The sequence below is a fragment of the Lathyrus oleraceus genome, chromosome 5 (genome assembly GCF_024323335.1).
Source record: "Lathyrus oleraceus cultivar Zhongwan6 chromosome 5, CAAS_Psat_ZW6_1.0, whole genome shotgun sequence".
NCBI lineage: Eukaryota > Viridiplantae > Streptophyta > Magnoliopsida > Fabales > Fabaceae > Lathyrus > Lathyrus oleraceus.
In genome coordinates, this window is record NC_066583.1 from 341,026,531 (window position 1) to 341,049,775 (window position 23,245).

At 33.9% G+C, this 23,245-nt stretch overlaps 1 protein-coding gene across 1 annotated transcript; it reads right to left on the reverse strand.

The window, feature by feature from the left end:
• Positions 1-240: 240 nt before the first annotated feature.
• On the reverse strand, positions 241-13,349 carry LOC127084514 (uncharacterized). Its single transcript, XM_051024976.1, has 5 exons — positions 13,326-13,349; positions 1,083-1,244; positions 895-985; positions 683-809; positions 241-581 (listed from the first exon to the last, which is right to left on the reverse strand). The coding sequence occupies exons 2-5, from the start codon at positions 1,226-1,228 to the stop codon at positions 484-486; spliced, it is 462 nt and encodes a 153-aa protein (XP_050880933.1). The 5' UTR covers positions 1,229-1,244; positions 13,326-13,349; the 3' UTR covers positions 241-483.
• Between the last annotated feature and the right edge of the window lie 9,896 nt (positions 13,350-23,245).

Consider the following 23,245-nt stretch of genomic DNA (forward strand, 5'->3'; position numbering starts at 1 on the left):
AGAAACACCAGACAAAAAAACCAACCAACCACCTACAAGAAAAAAAACCACTCGTCGATTTGATATAAACACCAGAAACATAAGATCTCTGGAGTGAATAAGCAGAAGGAATAAATTCATACCAAGGTTCTGGTTCCACCACCAATTATAAATATGATTATAGATTATTTTTATAAATTCAACTCAACAAATTTACAAAAATTATATCAATAGGTTAGCTCAAATAAATAAATTCGAACATACTTTAACAAAAGTATCTTTATGGAATAACTGTTGTCAATGATTTTACTTTTAAGTTATTTCACGAATCAAGATCATTTATGAAGGTTATAAATTTATTATCTCATATTTCCATATGAATCTATAAATATTCATAATGACAGAGACTTTTATTATATTATTTAATAATTTACATAATATCTGAATCCTTATTTATATTTATATCATAATATTTATATACAAACTGCTACATTAAGATGCATTTCATTTGCCTCCATTCTTCTTCCTGATGAACTCTACTTCAGTTGCCTTCTTGGATAATTTCATCTGCTCCAATTTATTGGTTATTGTATCCATCTCAACTGAATAATTTCATCAAATCACAAACAAAATTGTAAATTCAATTTATTTTTAAATAGCAAGTTATTGTAATGATTATAGAGGAAAAGGGATAATAAATTACCATTTAGAACCTCCCCATTTAAATTGACTTGAGATAATGTTTCTTCCATAGTGTTAACTTCAGACTTATGAACAGAATTAAAGTTTGTGTAAACCTTAGTTATTGAAATTTCTTTACCTATTATATCCTGCGTAGTTAAAGAGTTATTACCACAATTGAAACTTTAAATTTTTGAGAAATAAACAAATATGGATGAAATATCATGAGATTACAGCTAGTATATTTTGTTTTTCTTCCAGATTTTCGATGAGACAATTCTTTCTCTTCCGATAGGTTTTGGAGTATCCTCGATTTTGTAAACGTCTACAAGCCAGAAAAAAACATAGATTATGAAAAATATGAGTGTGCAAAAACTTTTGAATGCTATTTAAAATTTAAATTTTTGTAAACCCAAACTCACATTCTAGTCTCACGATCTAGAATTAGATCATCTTCATGAGGATTTGGGACTTCATATTCAGCAGCAGGCAAAGAGACATTAGTCACATTTTCATGTTGTGGCAACCTTTGATTATCCATTATGTTAGAGCTTGATGATCCTTCCATGATTTCTTCAAAGCACCTATAAAAACAATAAGGATAAGGAAATTAAATCTCAATTTCAAAACTCAAAAAACTTAATTGTCTTAGGCTTGCTAGATTTTGATGACCTATATGTACTTACAATGATAACAAGATAGTAAAGGTAGACAAAGATGAGTACTCAAATTAGGAATTTATCCAACTTATATAGAGGAAACATACTTTTTGCTAAAGCAATATTTTACATTTACAATTAATTGTTTTAAATATACTTTTCTTTTTATTATATTTAGTTCCAAAAAGGCAATTAAAAATGACAATGTACATTAACTACGGATTTTTTAAATATATTTCTAGGAAAAAAAAGCCTAATAATACAAGTTAAAATATTAAATAACTAAAGTTTATTTAATAGCAATTATATAAAATATATAAAGAATACAGTCAATAATTATTTCAATTAAAATTAAAATTCATTTATTCCACATCACTTCAATAGTATTTGAATTCAATCAAGATTTGCAATCTTTTGTCTAATTGGATGTACAAATGTAGTTTGATATTGAGTATCTATAGCGAAGAAAAGAAGAATCCTATAAACAAAAAGACATTTGTCGAAAATTATAAATTGAATATATTCATTTTAAATATTTTTTAAAGGACCTATAATATATATTTTGTTAAAGTATAACTTTAATATTTTTAATAAAATTATTAAATATATATATTTTTTATTATAACAAAATTTATATTGTATGTAATATGCACTACTATAAATAATATATTTCATGACAAACTTTCACGTCAGTCAATGAAAATCCGAGGCCAAATGACCTGAAACGCGTGATTTTTTAAAAGTTTAATCTTATCTCTCGATTTTGTAGAAAATCACCAGGTTATGTAACTCAAAGCTTGAGGTTCGATTCCTAACTTCTGCAAATTTATTCTTTACTTAGAATTAAAAAATTTCCATTATTTTATAAATTATCTTATACCTTGGATTTTCCGAAAACTCACATTAAAAGTTGATTAATATTTTATTTGAATGCAGTTTTTACTTCGATTTCATTCTCTCGTTTTTTCTGAAAATCTAGGTGTAAGCTCTAAATAATATTTTACTCATTCATCGGAATGTTAAATTTCTTTCACTTTTTAGGCCCAAACACTTTTATTCAACCAAAACACTATTATCTCTCTTAACTAACTAAAACACCATCTTCTTCAAGGAAGAAGGAAACTAGAACCTTAAACCAACATTTTTTTGATATGTTAAACTCTCTCCATGTTGTTGTTGTTGATGTATTTATAATAGTAGAAGTAGTAGTTGTAGTAGTTGTTGTTATTGTTATTGTTTTTTTTGTTATTATTATTGTTATTGTCATGATTTTTAGACTTAGGGTATAATATAGTGTTATTTTTCTGGTATTTGTAGTTGATGTTGTTTATTATTATTGTTTTTGCCATGGGTTTTGAAACTTAGGGTATAATGTAGTTTGTTTTAAGGTATTTGTAGTAGGGGTATTTATGGTTCATGAACTACCCTCAATCAAACTACATTTATGGTTCAGTTCAATTTACAATAAACACTTCAATAAAAATCTAGTTAACTACTAAAATGGTTTCAATTCAATTTAAAACTAGTTTAGAATCAGTTTGTAATTATATATTAGTCTATGATTAGTTTGTAATTATAATCCAATTTTTTAATTTATAAAAAAAATATTTTAAATAGAGTATTTTTTTAATAAAATTTAAAAAATATATTTTTTATTTTTTATTTTATTTCTTAGAAAAAAATATTTTGGAATAATTTTTTTATTTTTCTAAAATTTATTTTCATTTTTCTAAGAAAAAACTATTTTAAAAAAACTTATTTTAAAAAAAATATAAAATTTGTTTTAAAATTTTTAGGAATCAAAATTTATAGAAAAAAAACTTATTTTTTAATTTGCTTTTTTTTAATATTTTTTTTGTTCTGATTTTTGTTTTTATTTTTTAGATAAAAAATATTTGTGCTTTTAAACAAATATTTTTTAGATGAAGGTCGTGGGTGGGAGTGGTTTTAGCTTAGGTCTCCCAACCCCTATCACTTGGGTTCAACAGCATGTCACAGTCTCTTCATTTTTTTATTAAAAAAAATTGGAACTTTTTTTGGAACTTTTTTTTTAATTTCAAAAAATTTGTTTTGAAAAAACTAATATATTTTATTTTTTAGAATAAATTATTTTTTTTAAGTTTTTTTTTATATTCAAATGAAATTATTTATTTATATATTTATTTTCAAAAAGAAACTGATTTTTTATTTTTTGTAACACAAAATATTTCTTTATCAGATTATTGTTTTTAAAAAAAATGTATTTTATTAATTTTAATTTACTTTTAATTTCAAAAATATATATTTTATTTTTCCTAATAATTTTTTTTTTCAAATTTTTAATTTTTTTAGTTTTAACTCTCAATAGTTTTCTTTTTCTTTTTATTAAAAACTTATTCTTATAAGTAAACCAATTTATAATGGAAACTGATTATGAGTTTGTTTTAATCTGAATTAGAAATGTTTGAATTAAATGGTTCAGTTCATTAACCATTTAAGTGGTTAAATTTTTTTATGGTGCAATGCAATTCAGTTTACTAATATAGTTTGGTTAACCATATTTTTGCGCACCCCTCATTTGTAGTTGTTGTTGTTTATTGTTATTGTTTTTGTCATGGTTTTTGAAGCTTAGGGTATAATATAGTGTTGTTTTTCAGGTATTTGTAATTGTTGTTGTTTACTATTCTTGTTGTATTATTTTCAAATGATCATTTTTATTTTACTTTCAGAAGTTGTATGTTATTATGGATCATAGTTGGATGAAAGGCAGTAGATTTAGTAAAGAGTATGAAAATGAAGTGATTCAATTTCTTTAATTCGCGGAAAAAAATCTTCCTAATGATAATGAGATTTTTTGGTATCCTTGTAAAATTTTACGAAATATGCAAAAACATCAAAGGAATGATATATTCAATCATTGTGGCTGTGATGTAAGTTTTCAAAATTACACAAAATAGTTATGACATGGTTAATTGACAAAAAAAGACCTACGTTACATAGAATTGAAGATGATGAATTTATGAATGATACTCTAGAAGATATGATTCATGATATTGAAGTAGATACTTTTAAGAAAGCCCATGTGGAAGATAGTTTGAAAAGTGGCATGGAAGAGTCGTTATATCTGGATGTAAATTTTTTACAAGAGTGTCACTTGTGTTAAGACTATTTAATCTTAATGTAATATGTGGTTGGATAGATAAAAGTTTTAATGAATTGCTTGAATTGTTGTAAGAAATGCTTCTAGAAGGTAACACGTTGTCGAATTGTAGTTATAAGACCAAGAAGATATTGTGTCTAATGGGTTTAGACTATATCAAAATACATGCTTGTCGTAATGATTGCATATTATACAGGAAAGAGTATGAAAACTTGAAGGAGTGTCTGATGTGTCGGGGTCACACTACAAGAAGAAGTACAATGGTGTTAAAGATGATGATGGTGTAGCTAAAAAAGGCGTTCCTTCCAAGATGATGTGGTACCTACCGATAACTCAAAGGTTCAAGAGACTGTTTTCTAATGTAAATGATGCAAATAATACAAGATGACATACAGATGAAAGATTATGTGATGGAAAAATTCCCCATGTAGCTGATTTGTTGAAATTGAAGAAAATTGATAAGTTGTTTCTAGATTTTGCCCTTGAACAAAGGAACCTTGGGCTTGGAATTGCCACCGACGAAATGAATTTGTTTGGTAATTTGAGTACTAACTATATTTCATGGCATGTTCTTCTCATAATTTACATTCTGTCTTTGTGATTGTACATGAAGCACAAATATATGATGTTATCAATCATGATTTCGAGTCCAAAACAACTAGAGAACGACATAGATGTTTATTTAACGCCATTGATTGAAGATTTAAGAATTTTGTGGGAGGAAGGCGTTGAAATTAATTATGCGTATACATGTTATAACCTTAAACTGCATGCCATATTGTTTTGAAATCAATGACATTCATGCATATGTGGTGATTTGTCTAGGTACAACATAAAGGGACCTAAAACGCATCTAATATGTGAAGATGGTACATGCTTCCTCCCAATAAAAAAAAGGAAAAAACAAGGTTTACCTTGGACATCAAAAAATTCTAAGACCTAATCATCTGTATCGTTGATTGATGAAGGCTTTTAATGGAAAACAAGAGTTTGATATCTCTCCAAAGCCCTTAATCGGGAAGGACGTTTATAAAAGACAACAACACATTAGTGTTGTGTTTGAAAAGAAACGAAAAGGGCCCATGGAGAAAAAATATAGGAAAAAAATGGCGATGTTCTTTGATCTTCCATATTGATCTAGCCTCGATGTAAGACATTGTCTTGATGTCATGCATGTGGAGAAAAATGTATGTGATGATTTGATTGAAATACTTCTAAACATTAAAGGAAAGACAAAAGATAAAAAGAAATCCGGTGAAGATTTGGTGGTGATGGGTATACGATAAGAGTTATATCGAAAAGGTATAGAAAATATAGCATGTTTTCGCCCTGCATGTCACACTATGTCTAAAAAAGGGAAAATAAGTTTTTGCGATTGTTTCCAGGGTAATCAACAATTGTGAAGAAATTGTGTCACTGAATGATCTCAAATTAATTAGCTAGAAATTTCTTGATTGTCATGTCTTGATGCAACAACTTCTATTAGTGGCACTACCAAAATATGTAAGGGTAACTATAACCTGATTGTGCTTATTCTTCAATGATATATGTTATGAAGTCATTGAAACTGGAAATTTAGATGAGTTGGAACATGAGGTTAGAACTATCTTGTGTCAATTATATATGATTTTCCATCCATCATTTTTTGATATTATGCTTCACTTAATTGTTCATCTAGTACGGGATAATAGAATTTATGATCCAGTATATTTACAGTGGATCTATCAGATACTGTGATACACGAAGAAATTTAAAGGATATACAAAGAATCATCACCGTCCGGAAGCTTCGATCGTTGAACTATACATCACCGAAGAAGCCATTGAGTTTTGTACAAACTATTTGTCAGAAGAAAACTCTATAGGAATTCCTGAGTCTCGTCATGATGGGCGATATGATGGTAGATGTTTTCAAGGTTTAAATCTTAAGACATTTGACCGAGACATAGTTCTTCAAGCACATTTTCATATATTGAATAACCTTAGTGAAAATCAACCTTACATGACCATTCAGAAATGTGTTATCAAGGAAAAATTCCTCCGGATGAGTGAATTTTTTTTGTTGATAGAGCATAACAAAACTTTCATAACTTGGTTTAATGAAAGGGTTTCTAAAGAGAGTATTGCACCTGAGACAATTAAATGGATGTCACATATGCTGAGTACATGTATACAACACTATAGTGTCTCATATAATCGACATTTTATAGTTATAGCTAGATAGTGGCGTCGCTTAGGACCGATGTTAACTAAATGAAGACAATACCATAGTGTCGCTAATGACCGACGCTACATAAATTGTAGTGTCGATAATAGTCGACTTTACACCTAAACACGCATGTTCTATATCACCGTATTGTGTTTTAGCGTCCCTTTCACATTTCCTAAGTCGTTGCTAAATTTAGCATTACCTCAACACTACATTTTGCTTCCAAATTTAGGTTGTCCGCCCCGACAACGACGCAAGACCGACGCTACATCGCCTTAGGGTCGATTTTGTCTTTTAGCGATGGGCTTTTGGCCGACGCTAATGTGCATGTTTCTTGTTCCGTGAATATGACTACTCCATTGAATTAACTATTCTAAAATTTTGCTCCACATTATATTCCTTTTGAAAATTTTATGAAAAGGCCAAATAAAACAACATTTTTACTCCAACTACGTTCCAAGAAAATTTAAACTTTCAAAAACTACCACCAAATGACTGCAATCTACAAAATATCTACATTGTCAATGAAAATAATAGTTTGAATTGGTACTCTTTAAATATCTACAACTCAAATATCCAACAGAACCATCCATAAAAAGGTAATTTTAATTGCAAACCCATGTTTTAATCCAAGCATGCAAACTAACTAGAACATGAAACCAAAATCAACAATGTTATAACATAGTTTGATAACATTTAGTAAAAGAAAAAACACTTTTTTAATTGGCTATACATAGATGATTATGATCAAACTGAGCCCAAGTTCAATGCAGATGAAGACAGTTGTTGGTGCTTACAATTGATGGTTCACTGGTACCCTTCATTTTTCATTCATGTTGCAGGTCATGTACACTAGAAGACGAAGGGAGCTATTAGAAATAAAAAAAGTAGAATATTCACCATATTTGTCTTATACTTCACCAAATCATGAAACTCCTGCATGTTTATTTGAATATTTCACAACTGTTTAGATGAATAAATACATTATCTTCAGATTTTTCAAACAAACCAACATTTAGCAAAGAGAGAGAAAAGTTATCTCGAATGCAAAGTTAGTGATTGTTGTAATTTTGCGGTGTATGTGTGTAATGTATATTTGTTACATCACAATTTTTTATTAAATCAATTCATGTTGATGGATATTCTATTTGAGGTTTCTGAAATTTGTTATGTGATATTCATATTCATCCTTTTATGTGCATATGTTCAGGGAGATGATAAAAGCAGGGTTGCAAACTCTCTAGAATGATAAAAGCATGGTTGCCTTTCCACTTTGAAAGTTTACTTCATAACTGATTTAAAACTGATTGTCAAGCATCAATTCTTCTAGGATTGTCGTCTACATATATTCCTAAGAGTTTAAAAGGTACCTTATCCCTCTTGCAGCTTAAGAATAAGGAAGCATCCTGTACAAACTTCTCTCTAATGCCAACACCATACAATTTACTCTTCACCATGTTAATGCTCAAACCATAAACCATCTCAATACCTCTTAGCAAAGCTTTTATGCCCATAAATTCTCCCATGAAGCTTCTCCTACCAACAGTGTGTCATCAGTGAATTGCAAAAGGTTATAAGCTACATAATCATTCATCCGAAATCGTTTAAACATGTTGAACCTGACATCACTTTTCATCATGCCGTATAAACCTTCAGCTGCTATTACAAACAGGAAAGATGATAACGGGTCACCTTGTCTTAGGCCTCCCGTTTACCAAAACTGCCATGCTAAACACTGCAGCTTCCAACCACATACACCATTTTGGGCCAAAATCTAGTCTTCTAAGCATGTATCTTAAATAACCCCAACTCACACAGTCATATGCTTGATTGAAGTCTATTTTGTGTAATAGACACTCTCTTTTCTCCCTCTTAGCTAAGTCCAATATCTCATTCATTACCAATTCTCTATCAAGAATTTGCATACGCAAAATAAATGTTGTTTGAGAATGTGAGTTACAAGTATTGGCTTTTTACACCAATATTAGAATCTCCGAATTTTGTAGTGTGTTGACATCTTTCACATTGTAGTAGTATGGAAGTTTTTTTTAATGAAATGGTTAAAGCCCCATTTGTTGAGATATACGTTACAATGTGTTTTTTTAAACATTTTTAGAAAATCGAAGATGGAAGAGATTACTGTTGAATTGTAATTTCTTGTGTCGAAGCAGGTTGCTCGACAGAGCAAGGAAGTGTCCAACCACCTAGTGTGTTAAGTAGTGTTAACTATTTTGGGCTTTTATAGTTTTGGGCTTTGTCTTGAGGTGCAAGTTAACCTAAATCTATAAATAGAGGGAGTAACCCTTATTTTTATAATAGAAATGAATAGAGTATTCATAACATTGTACTCACATTATTTTGCAGTTACAAAGTGAATAAGAAGTTTTCCACAGTTTGTAGGCAGAGAGAAACTCTGCAGAATTATATTAATCTTCTCCTTGTGCCAGATCAGTTGAGAAGAAAACTTGATGACAAGTCGAGTCAGATGATCCTGATAGGATATCGTTCGACTGGAGGATACAAGTTGTTCGATCCAATGAATAAGCAAGTAGTGATCAGTAGGGACATGATCATATATGAGCTTAATGAGTGGGATTTGACTGAGAATGTCAAGAAAGATTAAGTGAGAATCTTTTGTGATGAACCAGCTAGTGAAGTCGAAAGAGAAGTTCGACAGGAAGAAGTCAGAGGTGAAGCAAGTGCAAGCAGACCTCAAAGAACAAGACACATGCCTGCAAGGTTGCAAGAATGTGTGATTACATCAAATGATATGGTCGATGAAGAAGGTGAGCTAGTACATTATGCTTTCTACGCAGATGTCGAACCTGTCAATGCAGTTGAGGCATTGAAAGATTCGAAGTGGATGAAAGTAATGGACGAAGAACTAAAGTCAATCGAAGTCAATAACACTTGGTCACTTGTCGAATTGCCCCAAGACAATAAGGCAATTGATGTGAAGTGGGTATACAAGGTGAAGTTGAATCCTAAAGGAGAAGTGACTCGACACAAGGCGAGACTTGTGACGAAAAGATTTCTTCAGAAAGAAGAAATCGACTTTGATGAAGTTTTTGCACCTGTTGCTAGCATCAGAACAATCAGGTTGGTTGTTGGTCTAGCAAACATGAACAACTGGAAGATGTGTCAGATGGATGTCAAATTTGCATTCCTTAATGTACCCTTAGAAGAAGAAGTTTATGTTGCACAACCAGCTGGGTTTGTGAAACATGGCGAAGAAAGAAAGGTGTACAGGCTGCATAAAGCCCTGTACGGACTTAAACAAGCTCCAAGAGCTTGGAGCAAGAAGATAGATGGCTTTCTAAGGGAGAAGGAATTCGTGAAGTGCAAATCTGAACATGGAGTATATGTAAGAAGAAGTAAGAGTCAATTGCTTATACTATGCCTCTATGTCGATGACCTGTTGATAACAGGTAGCTGCAAGAAGGAGATCGAAGACTTCAAAGGTGATCTCAACAAGGAATTCGAAATGTCAGATCTGGGTGACATTTCATATTTCCTTGGCATCAAATTCTACAAGAGTGGTAGAGGTTTGATGATGCATCAAATAAGGTATGCAGGCAAAATTCTCAAGAGATTTGAGATGCAAGATTGCAACCCAACTTCGACTCCAACTGAGCCTAGATTACAATTGTCGTAAGATTTAGATGAAGATGGTGTCGACCCAACCCAATACATAAGACTTATTGGGTCACTTCGATACCTTTGTCACACAAGGCCTGACTTAGTATACAATGTAGGTATGGTAAGTAGGTTCATGCAGAAGTCAAAGGTATCACATCTAGCAGCGACGAAGAGGATACTAAGGTATATGAAAGGAACTCTCAACTATGGCATTTTGTTTTCTACAACTAATGAAGGAAAATAATGAAAATTGGTGGGATACACCGACTCAAGTTAGTGTGGTGATGCTGAGGATCGAAAATCCACAGCTGGTTATGTGTTTATGCTAGGTGGTGCACCAATTGCTTGGAGTTCGAGAAAAGAGCCAGTAGTGGCATTATCGTCATGCGAAGCAAAATACGTAGCTGCTTCTCTTTGTGCATGTCAAGCAACATGGATGGTGAATCTGGTCGAAGAGATAACATCGAAGAGTCATGGAGCAATTACCATGAAGATCGACAGCATGTCAGCTATCAATCTGGGGAAGAATCCGATAGCACATGGTCGAAGCAAACACATCGAGATGAGGTTCCATTATCTTCGAGAGCAGGTAGCAAATGGGAAGATGATTGTGGAACACTGCAGAACTGAGAATCAGATTGCAGACGTCATGACAAAGGGAGTGTAGGTCGAAGTGTTCAGAAGGCTAAGAGTTATGATGAATGTAAATAGCTTAGACACAATGAATTAGGTGTTGTGTTAAGTAGTGTTAGCTATTTTGGGCTTTTATAGTTTTGTGTTTTGGCTTGAGGTCCAAGTTAACCTAAATCTATAAATAGAGGGAGTAACCCTTATTTTTGTAATAGAAGTGGATAGAGCATTCATAACATTGTATTCACAGTATTTTGCAGTTGCAAAGTGAATAAGAAGTTTTCCACAGTTTGTGGGTAGAGAGAAACTCTGCAGAATTATATTACTCTTCTCCTTCATCGTTCTATACCCTCTCTCTTTCTCCATTGTTCCTTTCTTTTCATTGCCATTGTGTGAGTAATAACAATCTTGTTCATCAAGATTGATTGAAATTCTCCTTAGATTTTGAGGGATTTCCAAGAATTACCATATATATGTTTCAGCTTTGCAGCCTGATGTAACCATCATGAATTAATCATGTTTTGCAGAAGATGAGAGTTGATCAGTTGAGAATAGTAGAAAATAAGCTTATGCATGTGTTATAATTGAAACTTCAAACTACCAATACACAATACACATGTATGTATATAAATGTATTTGTGTCTTCAGAAATAATATGAGTTGTAATTTATGTATTGTTTAATTTATATTTTAAAAAGTTATATTTTAATTAATTTAATTTTTTTCTTAAAAAATGATATTTTGGGCTGTTTAAACTTCCACTATTTTAAATTTAAAAAATGTCATTTTAACCATATTTTAAAATGGAAATTAAAGCAGCGTTTATTTCTAAACCGTCATTATTAACCTTGTGGTCATTAATTTTAACGCATTTTTTTAGTGAATCCAGAATTTTGGTATAGATAATTTCGTTTCACGGATGAATCATTTGGTTCTGTTTTACAAAATGTGTAATTTTTTGTTTTGTTTAAGAAAAATACACATTAAAATAAAAATTATGTAAAAATCACACCAAACAGAGACACCCTAGGCCAAAAAGAAAACTGCATAAAGAGGGCAATCCTACAATCAGAAGACTAGAGAAACTACAACAACTTACAGTAAAATCCCAACCACTCCTCGATTTGATATAAACACTAGGCATAGGAGAGATCTCTGGAGTGACCAAGCTGAAAGAAGGATAACCTGGACACTTAAAAAAACAAAAGGATTATAGATTGTATTTATAAATTCAACTCAATAAGTTTACAAAAATTATATCAATAGATTAGCTCAAATAAATATATCCGAACATACTTTAACAAAAGTATCTTTATGGAAGAATTGTTGTAAATGATTTTACTTTTAAGTTATTTCACAAATCAAGATCATTTATGACGGTTAGAAAACCATTATCTCATATTTCCATATGAATCCATAAATATTCATAATGATAGAGACTTTTATTATATTATTTAATAATGTTATTTATATCATAATATTTATATACAAACTGCTACATTAAGTTGCATTTCATTTGCCTCCATTCTTCTTTCTAATGAACTCTATTTCAGTTGCCTCGTTGGATAATCTCATCTGCTGCAATGTATTGATCAGCTTATCCATCTCAACTGAATAATTTCATCAAATTACAAACAAGATTTTGACTTCAATTTATTTTTAAATAGTAAGTTATTATTATATTTATTGAGGAAAAGGGATAACAAATTACCATTTAGGATCTCCCCATTTGAATTGACTTGACATAATGTTTCTTCCAAAGTGTTAATTTTAGACTTAAAGTTTGTGTAAACCTTAGTCATTGGAACTTCTTTACATATTATATCCTGCATAGTTAAAGAGTTATTAGCACTCGGAAATTTTAAATTTTGACAAATAAACAAATATGAATGAAATATCATGAGATTACAGCTAGTGTATTTTTTTTGTCTTCCAGATTTTCGATATGACATTTCTTTTTCTCCCGATGGGGTTTTGGAATACCCTCGATTTTGTAAACGTCTACAAGCAAGAAAAATATGAGTGTGCATGCAAGAAATCAATGAAGATATTTTCCTTAAGTTACGATTAAGATAGCAAAAACCTTTGAATGATATTTAAAATTTGAAATTTTGTAAACCCTAACTCACATTCTAGTCTCACGAACTAGAATTAGATCATCTCCATGAGGATTTGGGACCCCATTGGCCATATTAGACAAAGTGACATTAGTCACATTTTCATGGTGTGGCAACCTTTGATTATCAATTATGTTAGAGCTTGATGATCCATGATTTCTTCAAAGCACCTACAAAAACAATAAGATGAAAGAAATTAAATTTCAATTTTAAAATTTAGAAAAACAATATTGTCCTAAGCTTGCTAGATTTTGATGATCTATATGTACTTACAATAATAAAAATATAGCAAAGATTAACAAAGATGAGTACTCAAATGAGAATTTTGCCCAACTTTTATAGAGGAAATATACTCTTTGCTAAAGCAATATTTTACATATACAATAAATTGCTTTAATTATATATATTTTTCATTAAATTAACATCCAAAAAGGCAAATAAAAATGACAATGTATATTTGATAAGGATGACAAATGGCTTATTAAAAAATATGAGGATGACAATTTTTTTTATGTTTCTTGAAAAAAAAGCCTAATAATACAAGATAAAATATTAAAATAAATAAAGAATATGATCAATAATTATTTTTAATTAAAATTAAAGTTCATTATCTGAATTGAATCAAGATTTACAATCTTTTGTCAATAGGATGTACAAATGTAGTTTGATATTGGGTATCTTTAATGGAAAAAAAGGACCCTATAAACAAAATTACACATTTGTATTTAAGTTTTTATATTTCTTAAAGGTGTCTAATATTGATTTTGTTCAATTATAACTTTAATATTTTCAATAAAATTTATGAAATTTATTTATTTTTTATTATGATAAAATTGTTTTTTATTTAATATGATAATGATTCACTGTAGATCATTTTTGATAATTATATATTAAATACATTCGTTCAATAAAGTCTATGTAATATATTTTAAAAATATTAAATTCAAACCAATATTACGAAAAAGGTCTTCTATCTCGACTGAAAATGACATTTTACCTCGACTGAGGAAGTTAGGTAATTGTGAAAAGTTCGTCATTTTTCATCATCTCGTGTCAAAGGGTGAGGGGAAAAGTTGGAATGCACACCACACTTCTCCTCAGTTGAAAGTTTCAATTGAGAGAAAAAAAAGATATTGGTCATGGATTCGATTCTCAGCAATAACTTTTTATATTTTCAAAACTAGAAAGTACACCTTACTTTTTCTCTCGGTATATTATTATATATGATGTAATGCAGGGTTTAGTGATTTAACTGAGTGGAAAACTATTATTATTATTATTATTATTATTATTTAATTTTACAAAATTTTAATTTTAACCTATATTTTTTTGAAATAGAACTTAAATTATACATTTTGTGAAATAGAACAAATGACTAATTTGTGAAATAAAACTACATATATCAAAAATATACATTATCTACACCAAAGCCAAAATGACACACTTTTTTTTACAACGAAACTAAAACATATACGAATGATTAAACAATAAAGGAAAAAAACCAAAGTTTTCTGACTTTAATAGACGTCTTAAAGTCTTCTTTTGTGAATAGTATCCAGTTGTTAAACACCTATGATTTGAACCACGTTTGAAACAATTAGGATAACAACAACAACATGAAACCTTAAAACCATCGATCTCATTGACAACAAAAACATTAAATGTTCAATCTCATCAAAAATAACATTATACTTTTTACAAACAACAACTACATTAACTTTTCTTACAATAACAACAATATTAAACATTTTACTAACACAACATTAACAACAAACCAATAAAATCATTAATCATTCAATATCAATAAATGAATATTACAAATAAACACTACTACAAAATAGACTTTTCGTAATACCCATTTTACAAAGTCTTCCTGTTAACCGTGGTAATAAAAAAAATGGGCGTTTTTTTTTGGTATTTACTAAAAGACATTTCACAACGATTAGAATCCTAGCACCTACGTTTTTGTTTTTCATTTATTTTTAAGTCACTTTTCACCACGATTGGAACATTCAAACGTGGTGGAACGTGGCGCTTGGTCATGAGTTCGAATCCTAGCACTTACATTTTTATTTTTATTTATTTATTAAAAGACATACAACAACAGTTATTTAAAGTAATCTTTGTGATAGGTTGAGACATACAACACCGGTTGTTTGAAGTACCCATTGTGATAGGTTGGGACCCGCAATTTTATTTTTATTTAATTTTAATCCATTTTCACCATGATTGGAACTTTCAACTGTGGTGAAAAGTCCCTCAGTGTCATGGGGAAATATAAGCATGTTTGTCATACGGTGAACTGACTTTGTGTGTTTTGCTTCGGAAAGCAAATGTCGCGGATAGCAAGAGTCGCCACCGACTTTTCTTTTATCCAATAAAGAAAGGTGGAAAAGAACAGGAAAGACCTTAATTAGATTTTGGGTTCGGAAGATACATTATACAAAGGGAAGGTGTTAGCACCCTTTGTATCCATGGTTATCCATGGGCTCTTAATTGCTTGATCACTTATGTTTTTCTTGTCTGAAAAAGTGTGTGAGAGCTGTTTAGAAAATGTTTTGAAAAGAGAGTTTAACTTTGTAATGATTCTTGTACGAATGCATACAAAGTATTTATCTCGTTTAATTTTGAAAGTTGTTTAGAAAAATATAACTTGGCAATGATTCTAGTACGAATGTATACCAAGTGGTGATTTTCTAATGGAGGTTTTGAAAAGTGTGAGGTCTTCAACGGTTAAACCTATTGAAGAACTTCCCAGTAGATGGCTGTAGAATGGACCAGTCAGTGTACCCATGAACATGTCCACTAATTCTCGATCAGCCATGGGGGGTTTGACTTTGCCAGCCAAATCTCTCCATTTTTGAGCATATTCTTTGAAGCTTTCTTTAGATCCCATAGTCATATTCTGCAACTGTAGCCGAGTAGGCGCCAATTCAGAATTGTACTGGTAGTGCTTGTAGAAAGCCGTCGCTAAGTCAGTCCAGGTGCGGATGTTAGAGCTCTCGAGCTGATAATACCACTCCAACTGTGTGCCAGATAGACTCTCTTGGAAGAAATGGATCCATAGCTTCCTATCAGTGGTATACGGCTGAATCTTTCTCTCATAAGCTCTCAGATGCATCTGAGGACAAGATGCACCATCGTACTTAGTGAAAGTGGGAATCTTGAATTTGCGAGGAATGACCACATCAGAGACCAGTCCCAAGCTTTCGAAATCCAGACCGGGCGCCTTTTGACCCTCCATAGCTAGCATACGTTCTTCCAGCAACTTATACTTATCCTCTTTTGGAGAGTACTGTTCATCTTCATAATCTTCCTCGTCGTCCTCCTGGTTGAGAGGATCAACATTCTCATCTTCCGAATCATTTTCTGTCTCCTCCTCTTGATCCTTCGGAAGTCTAATCTTGATTCCCGCAGCCTGTCCTTTACGCCTTCTTCCCGGGTTAATGTAACTCACAGGTTTCTGGTCTTTCTTCTTCTCGAGCAAGAGAGCCTTCAGTTCCTCCTGCCCCTTGGATAAGCTCAGCATCATCTCCTGGAATTGAGCATTCTGAGCCTGGAGATCTTTGACAGTTTGTTCGAGAGCCATTTTTCTGTTTAGAAGGAAGACCGTGAGAATATTGATCTTTTAGGATACCTGTTATGCAAAGTTATGCTATGCAATGTATGAAATGTTTTCAAGGACTCCTGGAATTTAACTTTGCGTAAACCACCAAAAAGAGGGAAACTTTTATTAATAATTTTTAATCAATGTTCATTATAATAAATAATAGAATACAACAAAAGCTCAAGTCTCCCAGGGACGGCTTCTTTTCGGACGAAGATATGTATTGAGTCTTCGTTCCTCATTAAGCTGGCTGGTGAGTTCTAACACTTTCTTCCTTTCAGCACAAAACTAAGATTCAAAAGTATCCCTTTCCTCCCTCAACTGGATCCAGGATCTCTTCAACTCTTCAATATCGGTAGGCATATCTGGATAAGGAATGATCTGAGAAGTACCTCCTTCAGCTTCTGGTTCAATAATCAGCGGTCCGACTGCAAGATATGGCATGCCAAGTTCACGAGCTCTTGCGCGTACCCATCTGAGATAAGGTTCCATAGGAATAGAGTTTTTCGGTCCTAAAGTACTTCTTTTCACCATGCCCCAAGCTCGTACAAATCTTTGACGGAGACCTTGGGAATCGTTGTCATAGTCAAACGCCGTGCCTTGGATGATTATTTCATGTGGACCGTCTCTTCGAGCATAACCAAACTGGCGTAGGGCTAAAGTTGGGTTATAAGTAATACCTCCTCTTATCCCCAGGAGTGGTATGTTAGAGAATTCTCCACAACGGTCGATGATGATAACATTTTCTTCAAGATGAGGACACCAACAGATGTCCGAATGGGAGAGTGACATTATCCTTTGAGACCATTTCAAATTCTGCTCATTCTTCAAGACTGATTGAGGAAGGTGCGAAATAAACCACCTAGACAATAAAGGTATATAGCACATGAGAGTCCCTTGCCTTTTCATAGTACGAGTGTGAAGGGAATGCAAAATGTCTCCGAGCAAGGTAGGCACAGGGTTATGAGTGAGAAATATCTTAATAGCATTCATATCTACGAATTGGTCGGGATTAGGAAATAAAACCAAACCATAGATTAGTAACGCTAGAATGTCTTCGAAAGCATGAACATTCATAACCTTTAAGAATTCTCGGGCCTTACTTATCAGAAACTTGGCAAGTAAACCCTTAACTCCACTTCTTGTTACCCAATTGGTTTCAATATCGGACTTTGTCATGTGTAAAGCCGCGGCAACTTCTTCAGACTTCGGAATCTTTTCTAAACCACTGAAAGGTGTTTGATCAAGGATAGGTATCCCAAGCATCCTGGAGAATTCTTCTAATGTGGGTACCAACTGATAATCTGGGAAGGTGAAGCAATGATGTTTGGGATCGAAGAACTGGAATAGAACCCTCATCATATCCTCTTTGAAACCAGTGGTAACCAAATTGAGGAGAGAACCATGTTTCTTGATGAACTGAGCATGATCGGGAAGTTCTGACACTAAATCCTTGAGTTGAGGAGAGATCGTTACAAGATTGATCCGGATGGTCTTCCTGAAAGCCATAACTTGTTTAACAGAGCAAAGCTAAATCCCTATGTCCTTGAAATGGTTAGTACAATGCCATGATGTTATGATGTTATGATGTTATGTAAATAACAAGCAAGTCACACAACCATCACCCCTAAGTTTTAAGGCTTGCATGAGTTCCATAGGTAAGTACCCTCCCCACTGAAGTTTGGTTGGTTCAACCTGTCCTAGAATAGTAACCGGGTTCTAGAAGGATCTCAAATCATTGACCTTTCCTTAAGTCCACTTCAGTGCAACACCAAGTGGTTGACCAAAGCTTCCCCAAAGTCCAATCTCAAAGAGTGTAGTATCGAGTCTCAACCAACCCCAGTCGGAACCGAAGTCAGTTATCTCACTACTTTCTAATGGCTAGGATGAGTCAATTAGGGTTCTAAAGGTCTGGTTAATGCTTTGATGACACCGCGCGGGAGCCAAATTTTTTCTCAAGTAAACATGAGGAACATCAGGACATCCAAAGTGTCGCATTAACCGTAGCCATCATTTTGACCATTCCCGTATACGCCGGATAGTCGCGATGATCTATTGCTACTTACCTAAGGTACACTAGATCCGAGTGTAGGATCTTTCACTCAAGCATAAAATACCCAAGCAATCCCTTAAAAGTAAATCAGACAATTTGAATAAGTGATCTTGTTTTTAAGGTAACCTCTCCTTTTAAGGGTCCCCAGCAGAGTCGCCAGTTCTGTCATACGGTGAACTGACTTTGTGTGTTTTGCTTCGGAAAGCAAATGTCGCGGATAGCAAGAGTCGCCACCGACTTTTCTTTTATCCAATAAGGAAAGGTGGAAAAGAACAGGAAAGACCTTAATTAGATTTTGGGTTCGGGAGGTACATTATACAAAGGGAAGGTGTTAGCACCCTTTGTATCCATGGTTATCCATGGGCTCTTAATTGCTTGATCACTTATGTTTTTCTTGTCTGAAAAAGTGTGTGAGAGTTGTTTAGAAAATGTTTTGAAAAGAGAGTTTAACTTTGTAATGATTCATGTATGAATATATACAAAGTATTTATCTCGTTTAATTTTGAAAGCTGTTTAGAAAAATATAACTTGGCAATGATTCTAGTATGAATGTATACCAAGTGGTGATTTTCTAGTAATTGCAAAGTGGGAGGTATGAAAAATGTTTTAGGTGGTGAGCCGGCAATTAAGAGTTATACCTGCCTAAGGTCTTTATGGGCCTTTCCTATCCTTATGAGGGTAAAACTGTCCTTACTATTGAGAAATAAGTAGTCTTATCCTTTGGATGCAAAAGGGTCATCATAGGGTCATCGATTGGTCATTGAAGGCAACATTTGTAAGGATACCTTAGCATTCGAAGGGACGATCATCATTTAACCGTAGGCTACAACGAAGGGTCATCGAGGGACGAAATCATATATTCGAAGGCAACATCCGAGGGACTATGATTTATTTTATAGGGACGTGATGATTTAATCGAAGGGTCTTTGCTAAGTGTATCCCCACATTCACGGGACATGACCGTAATACCGGAGTCGTAGGGTAACAAAGAGAGGTCCAAGATCACTTATTTAAAGGCAAAGTTTTACAATTAATTAGATAGCCGTAATCAATTAGGTAATTAGAGTGAATTTCCACATTAAAATCGATTAAACAATTAGGATGAATCTCCACATCAAAATCAACTAAATAATTAGGATGAATCCCCACAAGGGTATCCCACAAATAAAGTGGAATACCTAGCAAGCTACTTGTTCCTGGGAATATGTGAACCCTTACAACATTCAGCACACAGGTCAGAATACCAAATGGGGGTGCAATCGAGGATTGCACCGCAAAGGAAAACACAGCAGTAGGAATGTCAGGCAAAATAACGCATGATTAACATAGAACAGATCAAATAAGCACATAACAGAACACCCAAAATATTAGCGACTGTCACGTTCGCCTCTGCCTCGCCTAGCGAAGGCTTAGCGAATACTCGCTACATGCTCGCTTAGCGACGTACTAGCGAGCGGCTGCGGGTTTTGAATTTCAGAACAATATGACCTCAGCCTGCTGCATGCCTTATGGCGTCCAATACACAAATCACTTGGTTCAGCATTCACAATATTCAGGCACACTTAAATTCACATGCAAAGCCTCAGATATGTTTATGAATTCAATTATAATATCACATATGCAAATTAAGAACATAAAGCGGTAATAGTAATGCAAAACCTGTTTGCAATTGAATTGCAACCTTGAATTGGCAAGTCGGATTGAGTTGGGCGGAGGTGACCTTGATGCGGATGAGCTTCCTTCAGGGTTTCCTTTAGGGTTGCTCCGAATTCTCTGGGTTAGCCTCCAGGGTTTTGCTATGCCTTCTCTCTATCTCCCGTCTTCCTTCCGTTTTCGTTCTGTTTTCGTCCTGTTTTCTGAATGAAGTCCTTGGTATTTATAATGGTTTGTTGTGACCTAATGGGCTCAGAATGAAGCCCAGAATTTTCTGGTATTCGCAAGCTTCGCTAGGCGAGTATTGTAGCGAAGGATTCGCTAGGCAAAGGATTTGCTCGCCTAGCGAGCTTGCCAGTTTGGGTCATTTTCTAGATTTGGCCATCTGTGAGCTGGGTCTTGGTTCCTTTAAGGTCAATGCCTTGGAAAATAAGTTGGGATGCCTTAAAAAATGTCTTGCAAAATTAACGGGCAAATTTTTGGGGTATGACAGCTGCCCCTGTTCAATTTTCTTGAACCGAGAGAATTTGGATGGTATGTATGCCATTCGTGGTCTGGAGGTGGAAGATTATTGAACACTTAGAATGCCCCAAAATTTCCACTTGTTAATCAACAGTTTGTCTTAATGAAGATGGACTTAAAGATGCCATCCAAGAGGTTTGATGATGAAAGCTTCAGAGTGCGTCGTTCATTAGATGATATCTGAAGACATGGGTGTCATACCGGGTCATACGCTAGACCGTATAGTGAGTCATCCATTAGGCCGTCGCCTTCGCTGGGGAGTCAGAGTGTGTTATACGTTGTTGGGGATAAGGGATCGGAATGGATCATACGCTAGACCGTATCTGAATAGCGGAGTGAATTGTTCATTAGGCGGATGACTTTGCTGGGGATGAAAGATCAGAATGGATCGTACGCTAGATCGTATCTGAGTTGAAGATCCAAATGGGTCGTACATTAGACCGTATTGGAGTTGCAGAATGAACCGTACGTTAGGCTGTATCTGAAGAAGAAAGTAGTCGTACGCTAGACTACATCCCGGAATGTACCGTACGCTAGGCAGTATCTAAGGATTTGAAGGTCAGAATGGATCGTACATTAGATCGTATCTGAGTGGCATAATGAGCCGTACGTTAGGCTGTGTCTGAAGAAGAAAGTAGTCGTGCGCTAGACTACACCCCGGAATGTACCATGCGCTGGGCAGCATCTGAGGATTTGAGGGTCCAACTGGGTCGTACGCTAGACCGTATTGGAGTTGCAGAATGAACCGTACGTTAGGCTGTATCTGAAGAAGAAAGTAGTCGTACGCTAGACTACACCCCGGAATGTACCGTACGCTAGGCAGCATCTGAGGATTTGAAGGTCCAAATGGGTCGTACGCTAGACCGTATTGGAGTAGTTGAAGGTCAGAATGGATCGTACGTTAGATCGTATCTGAGTTGAAGGAGTCATATATTGAGCTGAGTCAGAATGAACCGTACGCTAGGCTATATCTGATAGTATTTGTGTATGTTGTATTTGCAATGAATATCTGGGATGGGCTTAAAGATGACACCATTAGGAGGATATCCGAGTGTTTGTAGAATGAATGTTCATATGGATTATATCTGAGAGATGTAGTTGAATCTTGAATGTAATTGATAAAGATGTCCGTCTGGATGGACCTTTGTTTTGACTGTATCAGGAGGATAATTAACTGAAAAATAAAGTTAGCTCCATGCCATGTCATGATGCATGGGATGTTTTATGCTTATGAAAATAAATGCGAACAATGTATGCATGCGTATATGGTGAAATGATGTAATGAATGAATTATGCGTCTGAAAAGTTTTTTTTTTTTTTTTTTTTTTTTTTGGCGACTCCCTGGGGAAAATAAATCCCCATCTTCTGGTTGGAGATACTTGTATTGATGACCCTTTCTCAGCTAGGGATACTTGATTTCCGTCTGATGGTAGAAATATTCAACAGAGTCGGGCTGGGGGATGGAAGAGATGACCAGCCTGTCCGGTGATGTCAATTGCTTCTGGGGAATAACTGGCTTTGCTGGGGAATAGAACTAGCAACGGATTCATTGGAAAGCATGGTTAGACCTTCTCCTCGATCCTGAAGTCTTGCAGTAATCGCTATTTCTATTTTATGCATGTATTTTTGACAAACATCGATCATATTCAAATGCACATATTAATTCAAATTAAATCAATGGACGTTTACGCAAACAAAACAGAAAAAGTAAAACAAAAGTATCTTTTTGGAAATAAAATTGTATTGATTTTGAGAGAGGGCCTATAAACAGGCAATTTGTGTACAAAGAGATAGAAATCCTAGTAAGAGGAAATTGTCGAGAACATAAAGAAAAAGCTATGAAGGAAAAGTCCTATCGATTTTAATTCCGCTACTGTCATTATGTCTTCAAGCATCTCATCTCCTGCTGTCGGATAGAATTGATTGGCTTGTTCATTCCCTCGAACTTGGATGAAGCCGTCTGAGAACGGGACATAGTCATACGCTTTCAATCCCTAATTTTTGCCTGGACCGCCTCTTCAGGTTTTCAGTCCACCAGGATACCCTTTTTTGCCCAAGCCGCCTTTTCAGGTTTTCGACTTGCCGGGTGTATATTTTTTTATATGTTTATCCCTAATTTTTGCCCGAACCCTTTTGGTTCGCCGGGATGCCCTTACTTTTGCCTAGGTACGTCGACCTAGCGGGTCTCTTTTATGCGTAGTATTTTTTAACTATGTCTGCATTCACGGGATGTGGGAAGTCTTCGCCATCCATCGTAGCAAGTATCATGGCTCCACCAGAGAATACCTTCTTAACTACAAATGGCCCTTCGTATGTGGGAGTCCATTTGCCCCTGGGGTCACTTTGTGGTAGAATGAT

Coding starts and splice junctions, on each gene's coding strand:
- LOC127084514 (XM_051024976.1), bottom strand. CDS start 1,228: ATGGAAGGATCATCAAGCTCTAACATAATGGATAATCAAAGGTTGCCA. Junction 986..1,082: donor CTAGATCGTGAGACTAGAAT/GTGAGTTTGGGT, acceptor TCTGGCTTGTAG/ACGTTTACAAAATCGAGGAT. Junction 582..682: donor AAATGGGGAGGTTCTAAATG/GTAATTTATTAT, acceptor GAAATTATTCAG/TTGAGATGGATACAATAACC.